This window comes from Amblyomma mixtum, unplaced genomic scaffold, assembly GCF_055824585.1.
Source record: "Amblyomma mixtum isolate Tamu unplaced genomic scaffold, ASM5582458v1 scaffold_13, whole genome shotgun sequence".
NCBI classification, from domain to species: domain Eukaryota; kingdom Metazoa; phylum Arthropoda; class Arachnida; order Ixodida; family Ixodidae; genus Amblyomma; species Amblyomma mixtum.
The window spans coordinates 2,472,375-2,496,311 of NW_028317662.1; the positions used below are offsets into that span (position 1 = coordinate 2,472,375).

Consider the following 23,937-nt stretch of genomic DNA (forward strand, 5'->3'; position numbering starts at 1 on the left):
TTCGCTGCAACAAATTGGTCACCTTACTCCATTTGAAGGACAGAGCTCGACCTCCAGACGGATGCATTAGTATTATTCGTACGCACGGTGCGACAACAGATGCGCAGTGCAAACATACGGTAATGCTCATCTTTTTCCATTGACTTACCTCTGCTGAATAAGGATCCCGACACACATCGTGTTATTAGGCGTGGTGTCTGATATATTTACGAAATACTGCAACTACTAGAGCAGAACGTTGGGCCAGTTGGTGCAGCGATATATTCAAGAAAACTTTGCGCAGAATAACACAAGACGGAAGGAGAAGCAGGTACACACACACGAGTTTTCTTGAATAGCGCTCGTTTGTGTGTGTAGGTGTTTCTCCCTCCGTCTTGTGTTATTCTGCGCCAAGTTTTCTTGAATATGTCACTGCATCTACTTTGAGCATCGCGGACCAATTTATTGCCCATGCTGCCAGGCCCCCATTCCTTGAACTATAAAAGTCCAGTTGTCAGTGGCAGTTGCTTGTAGATATTATCACCGACAACCACTACTGCCACGTTATAGTTAGTCTGTTGGTAGAAGTAGTAACTTCTCATACCCACTGTCTAATATCTTCTGATGTAAGTGAATATTTACAGGCGTGTGATGGTGGACCAACCGGGAATTCGCCATGAAGTACCTATCTTCAAATCCAAGGACCATGGAGAGTTGGATCTCGACGAGAGAGCCTTGAAACAACTATTACTGGACGACCGTGTGAAGGACAAGCCCGTGGTTGTGATCTCGGTGGCTGGAGCTTTTCGGAGAGGGAAGTCCTTCTTGCTCAACTTCTTCATACGCTGCCTGTCAAGTCAATGCAGGGACAACTGGCTTCGCGAGTCCGACGGGACACTCGATGGCTTCACCTGGCGCGGAGGATGGGAACAAGAAACGCTGGGAATAAACCTCTGGAGCGAGGTTTTCCTGGTAAGCAAATAAGTCCTGCTAAAAAATTTTGGCAGACTGACTACATATCTGTGCAGATTCCTACACCTCAAGGCGAGGAGGTGGCTGTGGTCTTGATGGACACCCAGGGCACTTTTGATGGGGACTCCACAATGAAGGAATCTGCCATGATATTTTCTCTCAGCACAATTCTGAGTTCAGTCCAGATCTACAATCTCTCGCAGCGCATTGGAGAGGACGACCTCCAGCATCTGCAGTTCTTCTGCGAATACGGAAAGTTGGTGCAAAAGGTGCGTAGCATGGGATAGAATCTCACTGGAGGCTACTGGAGCACTAAATTCACAAAGTCTGTGTTACTGCAGGAAGTGACTGACGCACCATTCCAGAAACTGGTGTTTCTGATCAGGGATTGGATCTATTCGCACCAGTTGAGCTTCGGTGAAGAAGGGGGCCGAGAATACCTAAAACGGTACCTAAAGATTTCAGAAGATAAGCCTGAGGAGCTACGAAAATTGCGCGAAGGTGTTCAGTCCTCCTTCGAAGAGATTATCTGCTTTCTGATGCCTCATCCAGGAGCTAAGGTACGTCGTAACTGCTTCATGTGCATACAGTAAGCGACTACTCACGCAGGTGGCGGAGGACCCGAACTTCAAAGGATGTCTATCGGATGCTGCGCCCAATTTCAGACAGCACTTAGGGGAATTTGTATCCAGCCTCGGCCACCCAGAAAACCTGCATCCTAAAAGGATCAATGGTTTTAACATCACTTGCAAGCGACTATTCGTCTTAATTCAGGTACAGCTATGCATGTTGTTTAGGCGTGTCTCAATGAGCGATTGGTGCAGGTCTATGGAGAGGCTTTCAAGAAGGGTGACATCCCCACTCCTAAGTCGGCGCTTGAGGTGAGAAATTACTTTGGACACATTGCAGTTTCAGAACTAGTTTTTTGATCTCTTTGTAGGCGACTGCCACGGCAATGAACGCTGCTGCTCTGGCAGAAGCTGGCGCATTTTATGTGCGAGGCATGAGACAGGTAAGTAGTCAAAGGAGAGTTAGGGAGGCTTTAGGTTCACATTCTTACGTCACTCTCAGATGTTCTGTGGAGGTAAGTGGTTGAGCGAGCAGGAGCTCAACAGATGTCGCGAGGAGCGACGCGAGGAAGCTCTTAAAATGTTCGACGGTGCCTTGAAAATGGGCAGCGAGGACCTGAAGCAGCAATACAGGATGGCACTCCTAGAGGTAGGCTTCGATTTATGCTATTCGCCCCACTTGCTGTTCATTTTTTAGAGAAATGTCGTTATTCTAGAGTTCGGGATCTGAAACATTATTGTAGCGTCGTTTGAAAGAAAATTTAACCAGCCGCTGGCCGACCAACACTGATGAAAAACAATACCTACTTGCCGCTGAAACGTAACCAATCTTACCAAATAAATAAACTTATGTCCAGAAAAATATACAGGGATAAATTACTTTTCAGGCTTCACTTTGATTTCGAAGCATTATTCCACTAAAGAGCGCAAACAAAATTACCATAAGGTGAATTGTTCGTATCTCACATCTTTTCCCTCCTCTAACCATCCTCACTGACAGCTGTTATTTTAGATTCCAACTGAATAAATATCTCTTGCAACCAAAAATGGCTGCATATATGTGTTAAATGTGTTCTCGGATAAGTGTTGGGGGATTTGTGGCTTTTCATAACAGGCCAGCGTCGTAGGCCCGACGCGCCGCTTGTCGAGAATATGCAAGTCCGGATTCTGATGCCATCATTTTCCGTCTTGACAGAGATGCAATGGATGGCAAGAGCAGTAGCTGCTTCTTGAGCTGTCCTGCTCCAGCACGTTTATAGTCAACCTGAGACTTAATTACCCCTGGTTCGGTTCGTGGCAGCCATGCTAACGACTTCCGGGTGGTATGAGCAGTTTCCAGCGTCCCTGTAAAGAACTTACTGCTATTCATCGAATTGTCCTCCAAACGCCATAACTCGAGCTTGCTTCCGTCCCACATAGCGTTGAGAGTGCATATTTCTTGGAGCTGACGGCATAATACCAAGCGCTTAGGAAACGGGACAACCAAGGAATACCCAGTTAATTGTCGACTACAATAAGGCATGGCAGAGGCATTGACTGGCGGCTAGCACGGCGACTAGAGGCCTCGGAGAGACCTCTTGGACGTGATTAAACTTGCAGGCCGGAGTATACCGCAGTAGTGGATCCTTTCCCCAACCGTTTTCAATGTGGCGATGACGAAACTGCCCCCGCCCCACGAGCGCATCCCCAGGATCCGCCACGCTCTATACCCTCTTCCGACGCGAAAAACTGCAAGATAAGCCAGCATTACTGAGACAAAATAAAGTAACAAGAGAATCCAATGTTCATGCAATTCTGTTTTGGCACGTTAATGAAATTTAGGCAAAAATTCTTTTTCGCAGCCCCGTTTTATCTCAGTCTAGCGAGCACCCTCACTCGGCAGCTGCGCCGGAGCGAAGGATGAGCCTCCATCGATGAGACGAGTTGGGCCCCCAGCTCTCCTCTTGTGACGTCACGCGGTCACGTGGTATCGCGCCGCAGCTCCGCCGGAGCGAATGGTGAACCTCCATCGATGAGAAGAGTTGGGCCCCCAGCTCTCCTCTTGTCGTGACGTCACGCGGTCACGTGGTAGCGCGCCACAGCTCCGCCGGAGCGAATGGTGAACCTCCATCGATGGCAGAAAAGTGCACGCAGTATGGCTTTCGCAATAAAAACACCTCTCTGGCAGTATAGCAAGTGCCATGTGAGGCCTCGGCGGTGGCCGAGCAGCCAAAATCAGCGGCAAGCACAGCTAACCTTTTTCACGCTGGAACGGGTATAAGGAGCAACGTTCTAAAATTTTCGAAATTTTTAGTCTAAGGCAAATGCAGTGTCTATATTGATAATTGTGGAATGACTGCCCGTTTTATATCCTCAAATTACAATAGACACAGCAGTACCACCAGGATTAAATCTGCACTTCACATCAAGGGCGTCCGCAGAATTTTTTGCAGGGGGGGCCCCGTTGGTGCCCGGGGGGGGTGGGGGGGGTATGTTCGTAGCAAAAAGGCGCTATTTGCGGAGTAAATTTATTTATTTATATATAAATAAAAATTAAACAAAATGCACACATGAAAGAAAAATTACAAACAGCAAATTAAAGCGCGGCTAGGAGAGGTACATTGGAGTTTATCAACGAAGAAACAACTAAAATTAATAAAAAATGCAAAAAGATGCTATATCACTTCGTGGAGAAGAGTGCTCAGTCTTCCTGCATACGGGTTCTCGACTCACCCGGATTGATGACCAGCACACAGCACAATATGTTCGCAAACACGCAACTACAGTCACTCAGTCAGTCTTCCTTGAACAGCAACTGTAGGCGCCTCGGATTTTTCTGGGCGAATTGCGTAATTACACGTGTGATAAATTCCCTTCTGTGCTTCATTACACGCTCTCGGTGCACACTCATCATACACATTGATTGGAAAAACTGTTGAACGCGTACGTTGAAAACAAAAGATGACTATATATACAACGAAAACTTATTTACAAGATAAATGCACGCTCGCAGCTTCATACACCTCGCTCCATCTTGCTTGCGCATCCGCACAGTCGAGCAACCCCACACACACTGCTCGCCGCTCGTCGTTTTCTCGTCCGCTGTCTTGGTTGTTCTCAGCTTCGCTGACAACCGGCCACTAAAAACACCCAAGCACAAACACAGAGGCGCGCACACGTGCGAGGGCTTACTTGCCGCAGTATCCCCGAATGCGCACTTTGGGGGTGAAAGGAACGCCGCGAAACTTCCGAGGGGAAGGGACACTCGCCACTCCGGTCGGAAAATTTGTTTTTGTGTTTTTTTGGGGTTCAGAGCCCCAAAACGACTCAGGCTATGAGGCATGGAGTAGTACAGAGTTCCGGGTAATGTCGACCACCTGGATCTCTTTACCATGCACTGACACGCACAGTACATGGGCGCTGTTGTGATTTGAGGCCCAGCCAGAGGTGACAGGCGAGCCAGGCAGGCGCCATCGGGCTGCGTTGACCAAAGGCGCTGGTTTTCACAGAAGACGCAAAGAACGCTGGTGTGGGGGCGCCTCGGGAGACTGCGTCGCCGTGAACAAAAGCAGCTAATCCCCTTTGCCGGAGATTCTGAAAGCGGCGCTTCTACCGAACTGCGCTACACGTGGATCGGAGGAGACAGCGAGCGGCGGCGGCGGCGCCAACTCATCGCCCGCTTGCCCCTGAGCAGCCCGACAAAGCGGGGGTGGACACGGCTGATTTGTCCTTCCCTCCTTAAGAATTCATCGGTGACCGGCGTAACGACATAGGCGAAAACAAGATGCCCCGTGCACTGTCTGCCTCCGTGTCGCTATCTCTCTAGAGATCAAAGAAACAGACACCCATCTCAAGGCGGCTCGAAACACATGCTCGCCGGTGCCGCTGTATGTCTGGAACAGGTCGCCCTTCAGTAGAGCTAACGATGGCGTGGTTTGAAAACGGCGGAACGACGCACGCCCGGACGCGGCATTTCGCAGATGTGACCATGCGGGGCTGTTTTTACCCTTTTGACTGAGCGCACCACCGCCCCTGGTGTGCGGCCATCACTCACGGTTCGAGTGAGTGATTTTCCAGGGGGGTGCAACCGCCCCCCCTTGCCCCCCCCCCCCCCTCCGGACGCCCATGCTTCACATCCAGCCACTAGAGTTCCGACGGAAAATCGCACGACTCTGCCTCTTTCATAAATTATATTACAATTTTCCTGATCTTCGTGACACATTATTACTAGCTCCCATCAGAACATCGCGCCGCCTGTTTAACCTCTTCAGTATTCAACGTATACATGGATCGACCTTGGCATTTAATAAATCTTTTCTTCCAACTGCAATAGAAAATTGGAGCCTGCTTCCCGACTACGTGGTTAATGAGCGCGACGCTGTTAAATTTCGGCAGGCATTAATTAATCACTGCACTGAATAAAAGATATTGCCCATTTGTCCCGAACTTCACCCATTTACACTTGTTCTTTCTCTTGTTGTTGTTGCCGCCTAATTAAGCCTTTCGCCCTTCATTATTGACCAACGTTGTATTGTGATGTATCGTTTTCTATTTTATTGATTTGCATTGTTTTGTTGTATTAACGTATTATTCTCATTTGCATTTGCTTTGTCCCCCCCCCCCCTTATGTAATGCCTCAACAGAGGCCTTTAAGGGTAAAATAAATGATAAATGATGATAAATGATATACTTTTTCAATGGGAACAGTTACCTATATATAAGAGCATCTTTGTCGCAGAAAGAGCTCATATTTTATACCCATATATTGCTTAACACTTCCTACGTTTGTGATAAAAGTAACGCATCTTTTGGCACCTACAACTTGCAGCATATTTGTGCGTCGGAACTCTACATCTAAAATGGAACCACCAGTACGCAGTCTTTCGTGTAGCGAACTAAAGGTAGAGGCATTATCGATGTGATACTACCTAGCGCATTTAGAAGAAGATTAATGCCATATTCCAAAACGGTTCATGCTTTCAAGAGGTTGACGCAGCGGTCTAATAGCCTCCCTATTATCCGTACCACGTGGGACAAGTACGCATATGAATGCCATTTCATTAATCTGCGGTGGCATTGCAGTTCCTGCCGAGGCGCACCGCCTTCTGATGGGTTGAATGATAATATCACTAGCAGAAAATCAATTTCGTGCCTAAATGAAAAGGAATCACCTGCTCCCGAATGAGTAACGTTATCAAAGGCAACCTTTTAGTGCGATATCGTTAAAGGCCGTGTTGAACGGAAAACCCGGTGTACGAGTTGTGGTTAGCGCTCGCGTTGGCGTCTGTATAAAATCGAGAGAGGTCGAAGTGGGGATGACGTACTACCTGACGCGGGTAATTCAAGCACCCCGCAACGATCACCTAGGAGAACAGTGATGACGTGAATTCCTCATTTGTCAACAGGGTCATGACGTCATTCCACCACAATTAAAAAAGTGCTTGTGAAGACATAAAAGCAATTGTGCGCAAAGCAAATTTGGTCGAGCTGGAACCCGAACCTTGGGATGTGAGGCGGGCGTGCTACCACTCGGCTGCTCAGAAAAGAATACAAATAGTTAATGAAATAATAAACACAATTGCTCGCAAAATAGATGGTTTATGGTTTATGGGGTTTAACGTCCCAAAGCGACTAAGGCTATGAGAGACGCCGTGGTGGAGGGCTCCGGAAATTTCGACCACCTGGGGTTCTTAACGTGCACTGACATCGCACAGCACACGGGCCTCTAGAATTACTCCCCCGAAGAAATTCAACCGCCGCGGCCGGGATCGAACCCGCGTCTTTTTCGCAAAATAGAAGAAACTGTGTTGGTGACATCAAAGTGATACGCAAAGAGGGCCCCAGAACGCTTAAAAGGACCTTTTAACTCTATCGTCATAGACCTAAGGTGGAGTTTAAGTGTCCGCCATGTTTTTCAATGACACAACATCGCATTCATGAACAAAATTGAGGAGCGCGGATTTTATTCATGGAAGCAAAGAAATAGGGCATAGTACTCTAGCTTTTCTCGCTTAGAGAGTAGGAGGAAAGGCGGGGAAGGTAACCGGCAGAGCAGTTTGCTACCCTGCTCTGGGGGAAAGTGATGAGGGGATATAATGGTGAGGGAGAGATAAGGAAAAGCAGAGGGCGAAAAGACTTCGGCAAACTAACAGTCTGTCGCCCAGGCCTAACACTCTTATGAATAGCAGGAGGGCCTGGCAGGCCCTCAGCGCCGATGACCGCCGCTGCCAGTGCCCGAAAATCTTGAACTCCGTGAGCGGGCATGAATCGATGTGTTCCAGCAAACGGCGTAGCGAATGTCTTGTAAAACAGTTCGCTGGGCATTCCCAAAGAATATGACATATGTTCTTATCGCGGCCGCAGATGTCACATGCTTTGTTATCAGCCATGTCTATCGCAGTAGAGTAATGGTTTGTGAATACGACACCAAGCCACAGGCGACACAACAAAGCTGCTTCACGTCGTGATAGGCCGGATGGAAGCCGCGGCATCAGGTCCGGATCCAGATAAAACAGTGTAAAAAGAGCAAATGAATAATGTTTATTACTCAAATAAACAGAGCAAGATTCTTAGTGATAGAATGAGCCGTGGCGGTGACGCAGTGGTTATGCCGCTCAGCTGGTGACCCGAAAGACGCTGGTTCGATCGCGGCTGCGGCGGTCGAATTTCGATGGAGGCGAAATCCTAGAGGTCCGTGTACTGTGCGATGTCAGTGCACGTTAAAGAACCCCAGGTGGTCGATGTTTCTGCAGCCCTTCCCTACGGCGTCTTTATAGCCTGAGTCGCTCTGGGGCTTTAAACCCCCATAAAACATACACCTTAGTCATGAAACCCTGCCGCGTTCCAACACGAATTGGCTGCATCTACGTTGGCGAAAAAAATGTAAAATTAAAAATGATTTTGAGGAAAGCAAATGACACAGTAACTGTCTCGCATATCTCAGTGGACGCCGGAACCACGCCATAAGGGAAGGGAAAAATGCGGGAGTGAAAGTAGAAAAGAAGAAAGAGGTGCCCTAGTGGAGAGGTGCCATTCCGCCTGAGGACATCATCATCATCATCATCATCATCGTCCGGAGTAATTCCGACCACCTGGAGAACTTTAACATGCAGTGACATCGCACAGCACACGGGCGCGGTCTGCTTTTAGCCTATATCTGAACGCGGCCGCTGCGGTCGGGTTCGGACACGGGTACTCGGCTGTGGTGGTGGTGGTGGTGATCTCTTTTATTACTCCCCAAAACAGGGGACCAGTCCAAGGACCAGTTGCGCTGGCTTAGAGGAGGTTGGCGGGGATCCCTTGGGATGTCACGGCCTCCACCACGCGCTGGATAAGCCGGCGTTGGTCTGCCGGCTCGGAAGTACGCAGGAGAGACTCCCACGTCTCTGGGGTGCTTCAGTTGTTTGTGTTGTAATGTGTACAAGTCCACACCATGTGTATGAGAGTGGCTGGAGTTGAGCAGTGTTTGCACATGGGGTCTATCTGTTGCGGAAAGATCCTGCTGTATAAGACGGGGTTTGGAAAATTGCCAGTTTGTAGTTTGCGCCATTGGACGGCCTCGCGTCTTGTTAGATCACGGTGTGCGGAAGGATAGAGACATCTTTCGAGCTGGTAGTGCTGTAGTATGTCCGTGTAAGTGGTGAGTAGAGAGGCGCCTGAGATATTAGTGTTAGAGGAAGCAGGGAGGCTGATCATACACTCTGCTCGGCAGCTGAGATCTCGGGCGAGAGTGTGAGCCTGGGCGTTTCCGCTGAGCGACTCGTGGGCTGGAGCCCAAAGAAGTAAGCGAGAGTTGGAAGAGGGTGTAGTAGAAAGGAGAATGTGTAACGCCTGGCAAGAGATACGGCCAGCATCGTAGTTGCGGATAGTCTGTTGAGAATCACTGATGACGATTTTGGTATCAGGGTCAGCTAGCGCTAGCGCAATGGCAACCTCCTCTGCTGCGGTGACTGTTTCTGTATTGCGAATGCTACAGGCTGTGTACCAGCTGCGGTGAGGGGCGAGAGCTACCGCCACCGTCGTTGGCTTCGAGGGATGGTAAGAGGCGTCCGTATACGTGACGTCCGGACGTCCGCTAAAGCGTTTATCGAATTGACGTGCACGGTCGGCCCGTCTCTCGGCATGGTGTTCCGGGTGCAGCCTGTTGGGAATGGGAGGGACGCGGAAATTTCGGCGATATTCCGGGGTAAGTTCAGCATAACTTGGGGCCGCTCTCGGCGGACAGATCCCAACTTGCTGCAGTACCGCTCGGCCAGCGTGTGTGAGCGAGAGCCGCTCGTATTGATCAGTGAGGGTTGCTTCAATAAGTTCGCTCACGGTATTGGAGATTCCGAGAGCCATGAGCTTATGCGTAGCTGTGGGCATGGGAAGGCCCAAGGCCGTCTTGTACGCTTTTCGTAGTGACGCCTCTAGCCGTTCGCTTTAGGCACGAGTGAGACCTAGGTAGGGTGCAGAGTAGGTGATGCGGGAGCAGATGAAGGCTTGAACGAGGCGCAGGAGGTTGTACTCTTGCATACCATGATGCTTGTTGGAAACTCCCTTAAGGAGGGGTCCTATCTGTACCACCGACTGGTCGATGCGTTGGAGCGTGGTGTTGTTGCTACCTTTGGCCTGTAGGTGTAAGCCCAAGATCCTGTTGTGATCTGTACGAGGCATCGGGTTGCCTTGCACCAGGAGGTTGATCTCAGGATGTTTCTTTGGAGGGCGTCGTCCCGGGGGCGTCGTCCCGGGGACGGGATGATTATATACTGTGACTTTGGCGCCGAGCAGGTGAGGCCAATTGTCATGAAGTAATCTCTGATCCGTCTGATTGCGGTCTGGAGAGTTTCTTCTATCTGGCCGTCACTGCCGTGCGTGATCCAAAGTGTGAGGTCGTCAGCATAAATGCTGCAGTGCAGGTGAGGGATGTCGGCGAGTAGCTTGGGCAGGCCTATTAGTGCAACGTTAAAAAGCATCGGCGAAAGCATGGAGCCCTGGGGTGTGCCACGGTTTCCCGGAGAGATGATGGTAGGATCTCCCGTGCCGGTGTTTAGTTGTACTGTGCGCTCGGAGAGGAAATCTCGGATGTACGCATATGTGCGATGTCGGACACCGAGAGCCTGAAGTTTTTGAAGGATCGCTTCATGAAGGACGTTGTCGAATGCCTTGGCAACATCGAGGCCGACGATGACTTTCGTGTCTAGTGTACGTTCCATGACCACCTGGTGATGGAGAAGAAGCATAATGTCTGTGGCCGCTAAATGAGGGCAGAAGCCGGCTCAGTAGGCGAGCGCCTTAAGCACTGAGCCACCGCGTAGGGTAAGAAATGTGCAATTGTTTTGCTTCGCAAAGCAAAGCGAACTAACCTCCACGCATTTCCTTGCAGACCATCAAAGAATACTCCGTCGCATTTGTCGAAGCTAACACCGAGAACAGGAAGTACTTTGAGAAATTAGAGAGAGAAAGGAGAAAGGAAAGGGAAGCCTTCGAGATGGCGATGAAAGAGCAAAGAGAAGCCTTAGAGGAATCCCAGAAAAGGTACAGAAGGGAATTTGAAGCATTTCAGTCATCCGAGAAGAAGAGGGAACAGGAAAAAGCCGCTGACGAAGAACTGAAGAAAAAGATGAGAGAAGAAAAGGAAGCCCTCGAGAAGAAGCTCGCAGAAGAAAAGGCCGCCTTCGAGGAAGCCCAGAAAAGGAAAGAAGAGGAAAGAGCACACTGCCATGGAGAGACGAGATGGGAGATATATGAGGACCTAAGTACCAAGATTATGAGGGAATTTTTCAAGTCATTCCCATTCATAGGCCCTCTGCTATTGCATGGCTTGAACTTAGGGTTTCGTTTGCTGGAAGAATGGATATGAAGTCGCCCCATGGTGAGTATGTCTTTTGCGAGGTATTCCTTCAGTATCACAAGCATTGTTAACTGAGAGCACTTGAGCTGGTACAACTTAAGACAACATTTATCAGACTTATTAAAAGCTGTCCATTGTGATCTCCTCCGGAAGCAGGCTGTGAACCTCGAGGCCAAAATTGTAAGGCTGCTGGAAGTGTCTCGTATTTACGAAAAATGTCAGTCAGTTTGGGAAATTGGGCCAAATGAGGATATGTGCGCAAGCGTGATGTGTTTCAGTGCTGCACTGTTCTGCAATGTTACGGTGGTTGTTGGTATGTGTGTTCTTTCAGGCAAGAGTGGAAGGAGGACACGGCAACAGCTGCCATAGCACCTGCCTTGTGCCACTGCGCTATCGCTAAAAAGTGTTGGATACCTAACCTGATGCACCCAGAAATGAAAGAAAAATCGTAGTGCATAGGGCGGCAAAAAACCCGCTACAAAAGAAAAAATTACGTTGACACTTTGGCAACTAATGTGTTGAGAGGCGAAAGCCGAGGACACTATGCCGTAACGACTTGCGGTGGATGTGACGTCACATCGTTCCCGTGGCTGTATGGATACCCAAATTATACATCTTTCAGAGATCCCAAGGGTTAATTGCGCTTAATTACACATCTTTCCATCTAATTGGGCACAAATCCAACGTTTTTCCGACCATCCTGTGATAACTTTCACTATGCCGTGATGACTTCCGGTGGTTGTGACGACACACCATTCCCTTGGCTATGACGACGTCCGCGTTATTTCGACGCAATTTTGACATTTTTGCCTTTAGTTAATTACCTAATTAATGCACAGTTATCAAACTTGGCTTCTACGCTCATTTTTTTTCCTCCTCCATCTGAAGCAACCATTGGGTTTCTGTACCATTTTTAGTTGCAGAGTTAAACGCATGTGTCACGCTTTGTTAACAGACGACAGTATGAGCCATTAAAGGCTTTCGCCTTAAAACAGCGCGCTCCAGCTCCATATTTACCCAGCGCATGTGGTTCAAGTGCCATCGCAGAAAACTCTGTGGAAGATTCACGGCCAAAAACTACTCATGAAACAGTTCACAAAGGAAGTGACAGCTTCTGGATTTGTAGAATGGCCTCAGACGTTTAATACAGGGTAACCTGAGTAAATTACCATTTAACTATTCAGTAAGCTAGAGGGCGTCTTCCAGTTATAAGTCTGAAGCAGCCTGTCTCCTTCGCCCTTCACGAACATGGCCCATATTGCCTCCAATATTGAACATTTCCTGTTTAACTCGGCATTTTACATGAGTGTAGAAGTTCAGTAAGCCGTAGCTGGCAACTTTGAAGTTGCAACTGAAGTACCGGAAAGACGGTAGCAGCAGCCTCGCCAAACAGGCTTCGGCGTGTTGCACATACAGATGGAGGAAGGTAAACCCCGCAAATTTCTTAATCTTATCCGCCCACCTAACTTTCTGCCGCCCCCTGCTACGCTTGCCTTCTCTTGGAGTCCACTCCGCTACCCTTAATTAAGGGCCGGCGGTTATCTTGCCTTCACATTACATGCCCTGCCTAAGCCCATTTCTTCCTTTTGATTTCAACTAGGATGTCATTAACCAGCGTTTGTTCTCTCACCCACTCCGCCCACTTCCGATCTCTTAACGTTACACCTATCATTTTTCTTTCCATAGCTCGCTGCGTTGTCCTTAACTTAAGCTGAACCCTCTTTGTTAGCCTCCACGTTTCGTCCCTATAGGTGAGTACCGGTAAGATACACCTGTTGTATACTTTTCTCTTGAGGGATATTGGTAAACTGCCATTCATGATCTGAGAGAACCTGCCATGCAACAAATGACATAATATTCCTTTCAAAGTTTTCATACCTCATTCCTGAATCATGAGCCCCATCTGAGAGCAGCTTTTTTATGTGAATGTTGTAAGACCCAAAAGAGCAGTAGAAAAAATATCTTCGTCACACAAAAAGCGTCCAAGGCTTACATTTCCAGCCGCAGCTATGCTAGTTGGTCGTCCAAGTACAGTTTTACTGGACATCGCTCTTAATTGTGAGGAAGGTGTGAAATAACGCGAGATCCAAGTAAAAAGTATTGGCTACAGCGGCCTAAACTTCCGATGCGTTGAAAAATATTGCTTCCAAATTTTGTCCCTTGCTCGCACCGAGTAGTTCATCACCGCAGAAAACCAATGGCTTGCTTTTATGGCAATAATTTTGAGTCAAATGTGGAATTTTGTCAGAAGTTGTAAAAGTGATATCGAAAGGAGTGGTCTAATGTTCCAATTCGTAACAAAATCTTGCGTTTAAAGGTGGCCCCGCGCTTGAACCGAGTAGTTAAGGCTGGCACAGAAACTGCAAGTTTGTAGTGGGTAGATATGCGAATATATTAATTTCTCCGGTGTAATCTTAAAGGGACAATGAAATCATATATACTTAGATTAGAAAAGGCGCACTAGCGATCGCTATTTCATCACTCCTGAACGCACCGCAAAAATTTTTAAGCTACCTAGTATAAGCAAGTAGAAGTCGCGCTCGATATTTGCATAAAAATGGGGAGAGTTCAGGCTAAAACGGTCACAGTGCAATCCTTAGAATAATATAGTTATAACCACTTTTTAACGGTGCCATAAATAATTGTACAGATCTCTGTATGGGGAATTTACAGTAAAATGATCTTCTTCATGACATAATCATACCTTCATTTTGTCGCTGTTCTCCCCACTAAGAGTGCTTAAATTAGCTATGATTAAGGAGGGATCTTTTGATTAGCACTTCTACGCCGAGCTATTTGATCCGAAGGTTTATTTTTAAATACTGGAATGATTTGTACAGTTATTTTAGGAGCGGTATTTCAAATAATATAGTTAAATCAATATGTGAGCGGTGTAGTAATCAAAATAAACATGGAATGAGTGCTGTTCATTTGACATTGAATGGAATTTTCGGTGTGTGTTTATTTTTCATTCAATTTTGATTTTTAAGTATTTAATTTCCGAATAAAAGTGCGCAAAGACTTTCTGTGAGCGCCACCTTTGGCTCTCTAACAGGAGATGGCGTATTTACCGTCATTCCTTGTATCAAAGCTGTACTTTGAGACAGGGATACCAGAAATTTCATTGCAATAGTGAAGGGTGGATTTCAATCCTTTCACGGTGAACTGCATGCTGCACAGGTACTAACATGCTTGCAGTCGGTAAACGCAGTTACTGTAACAGAATTTAAGAAAAAATTATTTGGCGTTTAGCTGATTTTGTATGTGTACATCTCTGACCTGTTGTCGCAACCTTTTTCTTTTCTTTGCTGACAGTAAGGAATGTTGATGGTCCCTCAAAGATTGCTCTATGCGGAGACTCTCATTACACTTCTTAGACACTTATCCGGAAAAGGACGTTGGTATGAAAAAGTGGCCCAGCGAGACTTTTGGAGCAGGGTAGTCGACTGACTGAGTTCCTGGGGCTAGCAAAATGTGTTCCATGCCTCTGGCATAACTTGCCATCAGTGGCTTATTTGATGCATAAGTGCGCATCTTTCAGTATACTATTTCTGACCTTGCCTTGCTGGAAAGACTACAGGGTCTGTCCTGAAAGTAATGAGACAAGTCGCGGCGTGACGCGTGCATGCACTACATTGGGAAAGTGCTTTTGGGGGAAGGAGGAGGAGCCTTCAGCTTCACAATGCGAAGAGCTTAGTTGGCTGCGAGCAGGCGAAGCGAGTGGACGTCTTCGAGCGTCTACCCATGCTTCGTCGCTGCGTCGAGGAAACCATGGAGCGAAGGTTGCAACAGCGGTACGCGGTGAAGCTTTGCAATAAACTGAGTAAATCACTTACCGAGTCAATCAACATGATCAGGACACCATGCGGGAACGATACGATATCCAGGTCGTGTGTTCTAATGGCACAAAGCATTTACAAACGGTCGTGACGACGTTCGTGACGAGCAACGGTCCGGGCACCCGTCGATGACGGTTACGGACGGTTACATTGACTGTGTGGTCCTGAACGTCTTCACGGCCATTTGTAAACGCTTTGTGCCATTGGAGCCCTTGTGATCTGGACATTGCATCATTGCCACATGCTGTCAAATGTCTCGGTCGGTGAATTACTCAGTTCATTTCAAAGCTTCACCGCGTCGCGCTGTTCCAACGTTTGCTCCATAGTTTCCTCGACGGAGCGACGCAACAGGAGTACACGTTTGAACACGTCCACTCGCTTGACCTGCTCGAAGCCAACTGAGGTCTTTGCATTGTGAAGCTGAAGGTTCCTCCTCTTACTCCCAAAAGCGATTTCCCGATCCAGCGCACGCATGCGCCACACCGCGACTGTCTCATTACTTTCAGGGCAGACCTGTAGGAAGTCCACGAACATAAATCGACGACTTTGTAGTCGCATGTTGGTTCTGTGTTCCAAATTAAGGTTTTTAGACTGGCGCGGTCGGGGGCAGCCCGATTACTGTACTGCACCTTGTGGAGGTCTATAAAAGGGCTCTAACTTCAGGTAAGGGTGAAAGGTAGTTTAGTTTTCCGGAAATATAAATTTACCTTCTAGACCTGTGCCATCAAACACTCAGGAGGCTCGCAAAATGGAGTGACTGTCTTGTGGCCGGAGGTTCATAAGGTGTTCCTGCGGGACGGTCTCTTTCAGCGACGGCGAATCCCTGCTTACTCCTGTTAGACTTCTACCACACCCCACCAACATTTAAGAAGCCACTACTGAACCAGCCTGCTGCACCAGTGCTTAGAAGAGTGGAGACAGCCTCCTCCCATCATGGCCACCGCAGGATGAAGTCAGCCCTTACTCCGAGGCTTAAGGACGTTCTATAAACCCAAAAGATTTTGTTTTTGAAGCATAACAGCTTTTATACCACTTGTTCCTTTTCCGCGTTCTTTCGTGCATTCTTTATGCATCAAGTATCCTAATATTCCTGGTACAATTAATGAGTGTGTTGTTTTCAATGTATCTTTATGGATGCTATCCGTCTGGGGTACCTGTGCACTTCAAGCAGTATATGACAGTACTCTCCATATTACTGTGTATGTTACCCTTTATGTGTAATCAATAAATCTTATTTGATTTCACAGTGGTATCTTCTCTTCCTGCTCTCATTCATCCATGCCGCAGCAGTCGCATTCTTGAGGCCCGTGTACTGTACGATATCATTGCACGTTAAAGAACCCCAGGTGGGAGAAATTTCCTGAGCCCTTCACTACGACGTCCCTCATAGCCTGAGTCCCTTCGGAACGTTAAAGCGCCATAAACCAAATCATGAACTGTTTAAATGTTATTTATATAAATTTAGCTTTTCTCAACAAAAAGCTGAATCAATATAACTTTCCATGGTGGAAACAGATGGCGTAAAAAGGCGACTTCACGCTTTCTCCGGAAATAAAATATGAGTGCTTTATTTCGCAGCTACAGTGTTACAAACTTATTAGACATCGAATTTGCAGAAGTTCTTCAGTTACGAATTTTAACATGAAATTCAAAGCAGCCGTGTTGGTAAATGAGACTGCGAAAGCATTCAAGTCCGACGTTGCTTCCGTCGTTATACATCTACCGTCATGGTTACAGCTTCAATTTACAAGTTTGTTTTACAATTTAAAAGCAAAGGAACTTTGGAGATGAAAGTGAACTAAAAAGTACCTGATGCTAGGGCGCCATTGCAAAGAGATTGATGAGCGTTTTGAAAGAAATTCACTCAGTCACAGCAGTCTATTTATTTATTTATTTATGTATTTATTTATTTATTTATTTATTTATTTATTTATTTATTTATTTATTTATTTATTTATTTATTTATTTATTTATTTATTTACTTATTTATTTATTTATTTATTTATTTATTTATACATGCTGCAGCCCTATCGGGCTATTGCAGGGGTGGGTGTGAACAACAATGTAGGAAAACATGGAGCACAACAATGGCAAACATCCGAAACAGTATGAGTGAAAACAAGAAAAAAGGAAAAACTATTCAATAGCCGCTAAAAACAGCTCTAAAGGAAGAGAGCGAGTAGAACCGGTTAAACAATTCCAACATTCGATTGCACGCGGAAAAAAACTGTATTTAAAAGTGTCCGTGCGGGCAAAATAAGGCGTGATGTTTAGGTTGTGGTCACTTCTAGTTTTAGATGGTATAGCAGGGATTAGGTAATCATTTGCAGAGGTCCGGCAGGAAGAGTTAATAATGCAATACAAAAATTTTAAAGACTCAGTTCTTCGTCGAGATTAGAGTGGTTGCAGGCCCAGTGATGAAAGTATGAACATATGTGCTAGAATATTTTCGGTATTGCAGTAGTTATATTGTTTGTGGGACATGGTTACACATTCTTTTATTTTAAGTAAATAGTTTAATAAAGAGAGCAAAAATAAGCGATGTTTTTTACCAAGTATTCTTCTACACACTTACCAAATAATGGTGAGGAAGGCGCTCTTATGAGGGATAAATTAGCAAGCGACCTAATTTGGCTGTTAGAGATGTACAGAGAGCAAAACCCTTGTCTAGAACATGTTCTTGGCGTGTTTCGGGCTGAACACGCGATATCTATCGATAACATTTGGTTAAAAATGCTCTGGATACAAGGATGTGCAGTTAAATTTATAGAATTTCGTTGTATCCTAGTTCAACGCCTTTGGGAGCTGCGGAACAGACAGTTCGCTTATTCTAGACATGCGTTTTGCGCTCTGTACATGTTTTTCTGCACAAAAAAAAGATAACACGGAACGAAAAATAATACCAGCAGTTGCGATTAAAATCTTCTTTATTGCAACTACATGCAGTTCTAAGTGCTGCCTCATGAAATATGAAATGATGATTTCTGTTTTTTTCGAATACATGCAGGGGATCGAAATTTTTTTAAGAGATGCCGCGGCACAAGGTTTATAGTTTGGGATGCAATGGCCCACGCCATTTGTATATAACGTCCCGTAGTGCTTCAAAACGTTCCCAGTGGTCTCTTCGCTGAACTTCCCATTTTCCAGTGTTATTCCAGCCTGCTATACGGGTAAGACCTGGAGCATTGATGACAAAGCACTAACTTTCAACACGTGCTTTCTCGTAATGCCTTTCGTTGACTTGGTCATTGGCTTGCTCTTTGCATGTCGCCCCTCGCGTTCGTCACGGCGTGCCCGGTCTTGCACCCGTGATCAAAAAAAATAGGCAGTAGTTTAGCGCTGGTTAAACCGGGTAAATTGCGTTAGCCATGGTGCATGCGTTCTTCTGGCGATTCTTCGTCGCGTTGCCTTCGCCTGGTACCATTGCGGCCTTCCTGAGCAGTCAGGTGTTGAGATTCATCGATGACCGATGAGGTGGAACCACTCTGTGAGGTAGAACATTTTCGCCGAGCCGCATTCTTAGCACGACGCTTTGCAGGACGTTCTTTACACTGTTCTGGCGTCTCTTGTGCACGTTGCCGCTTCTTCGCTTCTTCCTGTCGCAGCCAGTTTTCCTTAGAGGACTGCATAGCAAAGCATTCACGCCAAGTCAAGCGAGCATTCATAGACGCTTTACAGCGCGGGAGAATGGCCGCCGCCATATTTCGTCACGTGACCATTCCGCCATGCTGCCAGGGAGTCCACAGAACGTCATCCTTTATGAGCACCATCGAGTGTTATCACACACACGCACACGGTGACGGGTTTGGGCTCAATCGGGCAAGTAAGGCCTCCGCCTTAAAAATTATATAGAATTTTAGACGGAGCACCTGGCGTTCTAAGCTCTCTGCACTCAGTTCCGTAAGTTAGCATAGCAGAAGCGTGTCACTGTGTCTAATTTTTGAATTTGATAAGGATTAGGGGGATGCGCGCACGCAGTCCCCCACTGCCAAAAATTGCATGCCCCATCTGCCTCAATTGAGGAAGTGGCAGGGGTCAACACGAGCGCAGTGCAATGCCCGCGTCTCACCCTGGAGGCTCCTCCATCCTGACCAAGGATGCCCCAGCACCAGGTAAGTATGCCGAGCAGGTGTTCAACCACAAGATCCCACGCACGGGGGCCCTCGCAATGTTGCCAGTGAGAATAGCTTGAAAAATAGACAGGGAAGTATATTAAAGCGTAAATATCGTGTGATGTTGAGTTCGTTCGTTAGTGTGACCCTTTTGCCACGGAAGTGTTAATTACTCCACCGCTTTACATAAAAGGTACAAATCGTATGACCGTATTTTTAAAGGTTTAACATCTCATTTTTAGAATCAGTGTTTGGTTGCTCTTTTGTTTCTCTCCGATTGCGACGCGGAGTGCCCAAGTTCAGTGAAACACCTGTCGAGAGTCTCCTGGCTCAGGCTGAAGTATTCTTTTGCGCGAAATCACTTAAAGTAATATATCCTTATATATATCATCATAGTAATATATCCGGATATATTAGTTAAAGTAATATATCCGCACATTAAAGTAATATATCCCCGAGCTATACTGTATGCCTCTTGATTCCCTGCCACCCCCGTGTGCCCCGGTACCCACACAATTTTGTGTGTGATGTTGTTGTTTTGTTCTTCCTGGTTTTCGATTCTGTCGCTCGCTGCGAGGAGTATACGTTGCGCGTGACGACCTATCCTGCCATTCATGTAATTTCGGCGGACTGTTTGAAAGTCCGTGAGTATTGTTAGCGACCGCCCGGTTCTATAGCCCTCCGCCACCGCTAGAGCAAGGGCTACTTCCTCGGACTCTGCAGCTGTGCAGCCTCGGAGAGACGCGCTGGTCATTCCGCGTAAGGACGAATCGACCACCGCCGCCATAGCGATTTTGGTGTCTCCTCCTCTCCAAGACGCGTCTGCATACACGGTCGTGGCTTGAGGAGCGTATGTTTTCTCGATGAATTCGGCCCTCGCTTCTCTTCTGCCTCGATGGAGGTTGGGATCCAAGTTTTTTTTTGGTATTGGCGCTACCTAGAGGGTCTTGCGAAGCTCGTCGGGGATCGTTGCCGTCCTCGTCATTTCTCGCATCTGCTCGCGGTATCCGAGCCTCTGCAGGAGCGCTCTTCCAGTCGTTATTTGCAACAGCCTGAGTTTTTGCGACTCAAGGTGCGCCTCTCGTAGCTCCTCAAAGGTGTTGTGTAATCCCAGGGCCATGGGTTTTTCTGTAGACGTGTTGCGTGGTAGTCGGAGCCGCGGACCTCTCGCCAACACCCAGGGAATTCTCGGCCATGCTGCAAAACTACAGAGGCAGAAGAATGCGATATCCCCCACCGCACAAATCTCTCAGCAGAGAGGAAGCTGTCACTTGGAGACAATTACAAACAGGCTCTTTCCCAAACCTACATATATTAAACAAAATCCACCCTACTATATACGTGGACAAATGTCCCTGGTGCGGCGAGAGAGAGAAAAACTTTATTTGAAGAGGAATTCGGGGCACGCCCCAGGGTCCCCGCACGAACCCAATGCACTCAAGAGTTTATGTTCCTAAGGTCGATAACACTGCCTACTCTATATCACATCACATGGGCCTGCCAAAACATAGACGTGGTCCCCAAAATACAAAACCCGAGTGCGGAGCAATGGGAGGCTCTGCTGTCCAGCGACCGCTGTGAACACCAACAAGGTCTGGCACAGCGAGCTCAACGGGCGGCAGTGGCCAGCGGAGCCCTGTACTGAGGGCAACCGACCATTGATTAGAGGCGGACGACTTCGACAGAGAAGGCTCCAGGGGGTAGAACCAAGACGTCTCTGAACATTCCCTCAAACCGCAGGAAGAAGCATTAGTGCAAATAAAGTTTTCCCTTCCTTCCTATCCGCACTGGCCTTGTTGCAGCGGTCTGTGTTCGCCTCTTCCACTCACGCCCTCTCTCTCTGCCCGGCGGACCCTCCCCCGCGAGGCCGCGAGGCAAAAAAAAAAACAAAAAACAAAAAAAAAGCAATGTGCAAATTTCACCCTCTGCTTTCCAAGCCGCCGCTCTATTGGTTTCGCAGATGTGGAAGACAGATACTGCGCATTTCCTTAACTCAAAAAATTACCGAAGACACTTTGGAAATCATAAAGTGTCCTTGGCGAAAGCCTTGTGCTCAACCCACTGCCGCTTCCCCTAACCGCTTGGCGCGCAATCACTGGGTCGCTTCGGAGCAATGCCTCTCGCTCACTCGACTGCAACAAAAGGTATGGCGAAGGAGCGGCGGTGTAGCTGCCACCGCCGATGCGCGCGCGCTCCTTCTACTGCTACTGTGTGACGTCATGGTTGCTATGCACAGATACGGCCCCCACCGGCGCGCCTGTTGCTAAGGAGGGGATGAGGTTGCGCTTTTACTTTCTCCTTTCCAAGCTCCCGCTTCATTGCTTTCGCAGCTTAAAGGATGTTCACTACTGGTTACAACGGACAACGGCGACGGCGACGTTGCGGAACGCAGAAACGGGCGCCAAAGAGCTCCGCTCTAAAAAATGAACGGTTACTGGTCTTCTAGGGCCTGGTTGCTACGAACGGTGGGCAGCTCGCCGTACGCCAGGAAACAGGCGCCACAGTAGTGTCCGGTTTCAATGGCGATTAGAGTTATTGTAGGCTTTTTTTCCTGCAAGTCAACTTTCCCCGCTCGGCCAACAGAATGCGGTGCGATCGCAGGCCTGGTTTGGCGACGCATTGGTGGTACTTTATGTGGCCGCTGGCGTCTAGTGCATTCTGCGGAAGGAAATCATATTAGATATAACGTCTAATATGATTTCTTTTCTTTACATGCGGTGGCTTACACGCAGCAATAAAATTCGCTTGGCGCTCCCCCATTTCCGTGCATATGTGCATAAGTTCTGTGTATATGTCGGCAAGCTAGCGCCACCTGCGCCTTCGGTTTGGGCAAGCGTTGCCGAAATGATGTAGCTTTCGCCACAAAAAGAAATTTGAACTTCATAGTGAGCACGAAAACCTAACGTTAGCTTGGGAGTAGAATGACATTGTGGAATACCTGAAACTTCTTTATTGGCAATAAAATAGCTCTGAACGAAGGCCACCGAATTACTCCCCACGAGTTTACAGGTCTATTCCAACAACATTTACGCATGAAGAGCGGTAGAGCTATAAACAGTAAATATTCTTCATTTTGGTTTTGTTAAGAAGTAAACAGTTGAGTTCAAACCCAGTCAATGCGTACCATTGGCAAAAAAAAATTTCATTTTTCACACGCGTTCCTACCTCAGAAAACTGACGCTGAGATTTGCCGTTACTTCTGACAAAATGTCTCACAATTCGGCGCATGTGTGCTCTGCTCCGTCGAAATCCAGATGCACCGTGCATCAACGCAACGCGTCCATCTGTACGCCAAGTCAACTTTTGACAATGACAAGGCTCGCACTTACTCTAAGAGCAAGTCTTAGTTTGATGAGCTCCTACAGAAGAAATATCCAATAAGAAAGCCGATGTTTCCGAGCAGAGGGCACAGCAGAATTTCGTACAACGGCGACGATGGGCTAGTTAGCAAACGCTACACAACTAGATCTCGTTCGACATGCAAGCATAGAAAGAGCCAGTGGCTTCGTATTCGTATATAGAGGAAAGCCAAATAATGTTAGCATTCCTAACCTTCAGAATAGCTTACTGATTTCACTGTAGGACGGAAAGAGTAGAAGATGGGAGAGAAAGTACACGATAACAACTTGCATCGAGTGTAAAGATGGTGAATCCAATTTAGGCAGTGTTTACGTAACTTACAGCACTGTTTCCTAGTGGAATCAGTTGTGTACTAAAAGTTAACAACAACAGAATATGTTGTTTGAAGCAATGTTCACAAGCAAGAGATGATGGCAGCAGCATGTCAGTGCGTTTATTTCAAGGTGCTGTCCATGCCGAAGTTTAAAAATAGAATATTCAATGTAAAAGATAGCTAGGGTTTTGCTTCTCTGCGTTCTAGCCAGCGGTCCGGGATCACCTTTTCAACTATTGAACAAAGTTTATAAACATTTTCCCACTTGACATCTTCGAAATAAAAGTTAAGCTGGCATCTCAACAAAGTGTGAAATTAGAGCTGCGACACATTTAATCGCGCCTCAGCTCTACCGGCCCTGAAATCGCAGGAGCATGCCGAGGAGGAGGAGGATTAAGAGCGGGGGGGGGGGGGGGGTCAACCGTTAGTTGAAACCAGTTTGCTACCCTGCCCTAGGGGAAACAGATGAGGGGATATAAAGCTTAGGGAGAAAAGGAAGAGAAAAGAAAAACAGTCGGCGGAAAGGTTTCGGCAAAGTCACAGCCTGTCGTGCAGGCCCAAGCCCAACACTCGAAAGAACAGTAGGAGGGCCTCGCAAGTCCCTACCAACGACGATCGCCACGGCCAGTGTCCAAGTATCTTGAACTCCGTCAGAGTGTGGTGTTCGCGGGTCCCGGCAAGTAAGAAGCGATAAGAAGTCTGCGTAGTACTTTATTGGGCAACAGCTGAGATGCGTTCTCTCGGCGGCGCTCATGCAGGTGGTGGTGGTGGCGGTGGAACTTTATTACCAGCGGATATAGAGGAGCGACCCGAAGTCGCCCCCTGCTTAAACTGCGGCCGCTATCCCTTGGGCAGCGGCGGCGTCTTCAGCCAGCTGGAGGAGCTTGATCTGTGTCCCCGGGTCGGGGCTGAGCAATAGAGCCTCCCAGTGATCAGAGTCGGTAATGAATCGACTCGCGGGTAGGGACTGTGGGCAGTTCCA

General features: G+C 47.5%; 1 protein-coding gene and 1 non-coding gene across 2 annotated transcripts; one reads left to right on the forward strand and one right to left on the reverse strand.

Moving 5' to 3' along the window:
- Positions 1 to 630: 630 nt before the first annotated feature.
- On the forward strand, positions 631 to 11,340 carry LOC149324888 (atlastin-1-like). Its single transcript, XM_089565241.1, has 8 exons — positions 631 to 951; positions 1,008 to 1,220; positions 1,293 to 1,511; positions 1,561 to 1,725; positions 1,776 to 1,832; positions 1,892 to 1,963; positions 2,023 to 2,169; positions 10,864 to 11,340. The coding sequence occupies exons 1-8, from the start codon at positions 631 to 633 to the stop codon at positions 11,338 to 11,340; spliced, it is 1,671 nt and encodes a 556-aa protein (XP_089421367.1).
- Positions 11,341 to 19,127: 7,787 nt separating this feature from the next.
- Positions 19,128 to 19,290, reverse strand: LOC149324889 (U1 spliceosomal RNA). The gene has a single exon (XR_016286662.1). It is a non-coding gene; the product is annotated as a U1 spliceosomal RNA (small nuclear RNA).
- Between the last annotated feature and the right edge of the window lie 4,647 nt (positions 19,291 to 23,937).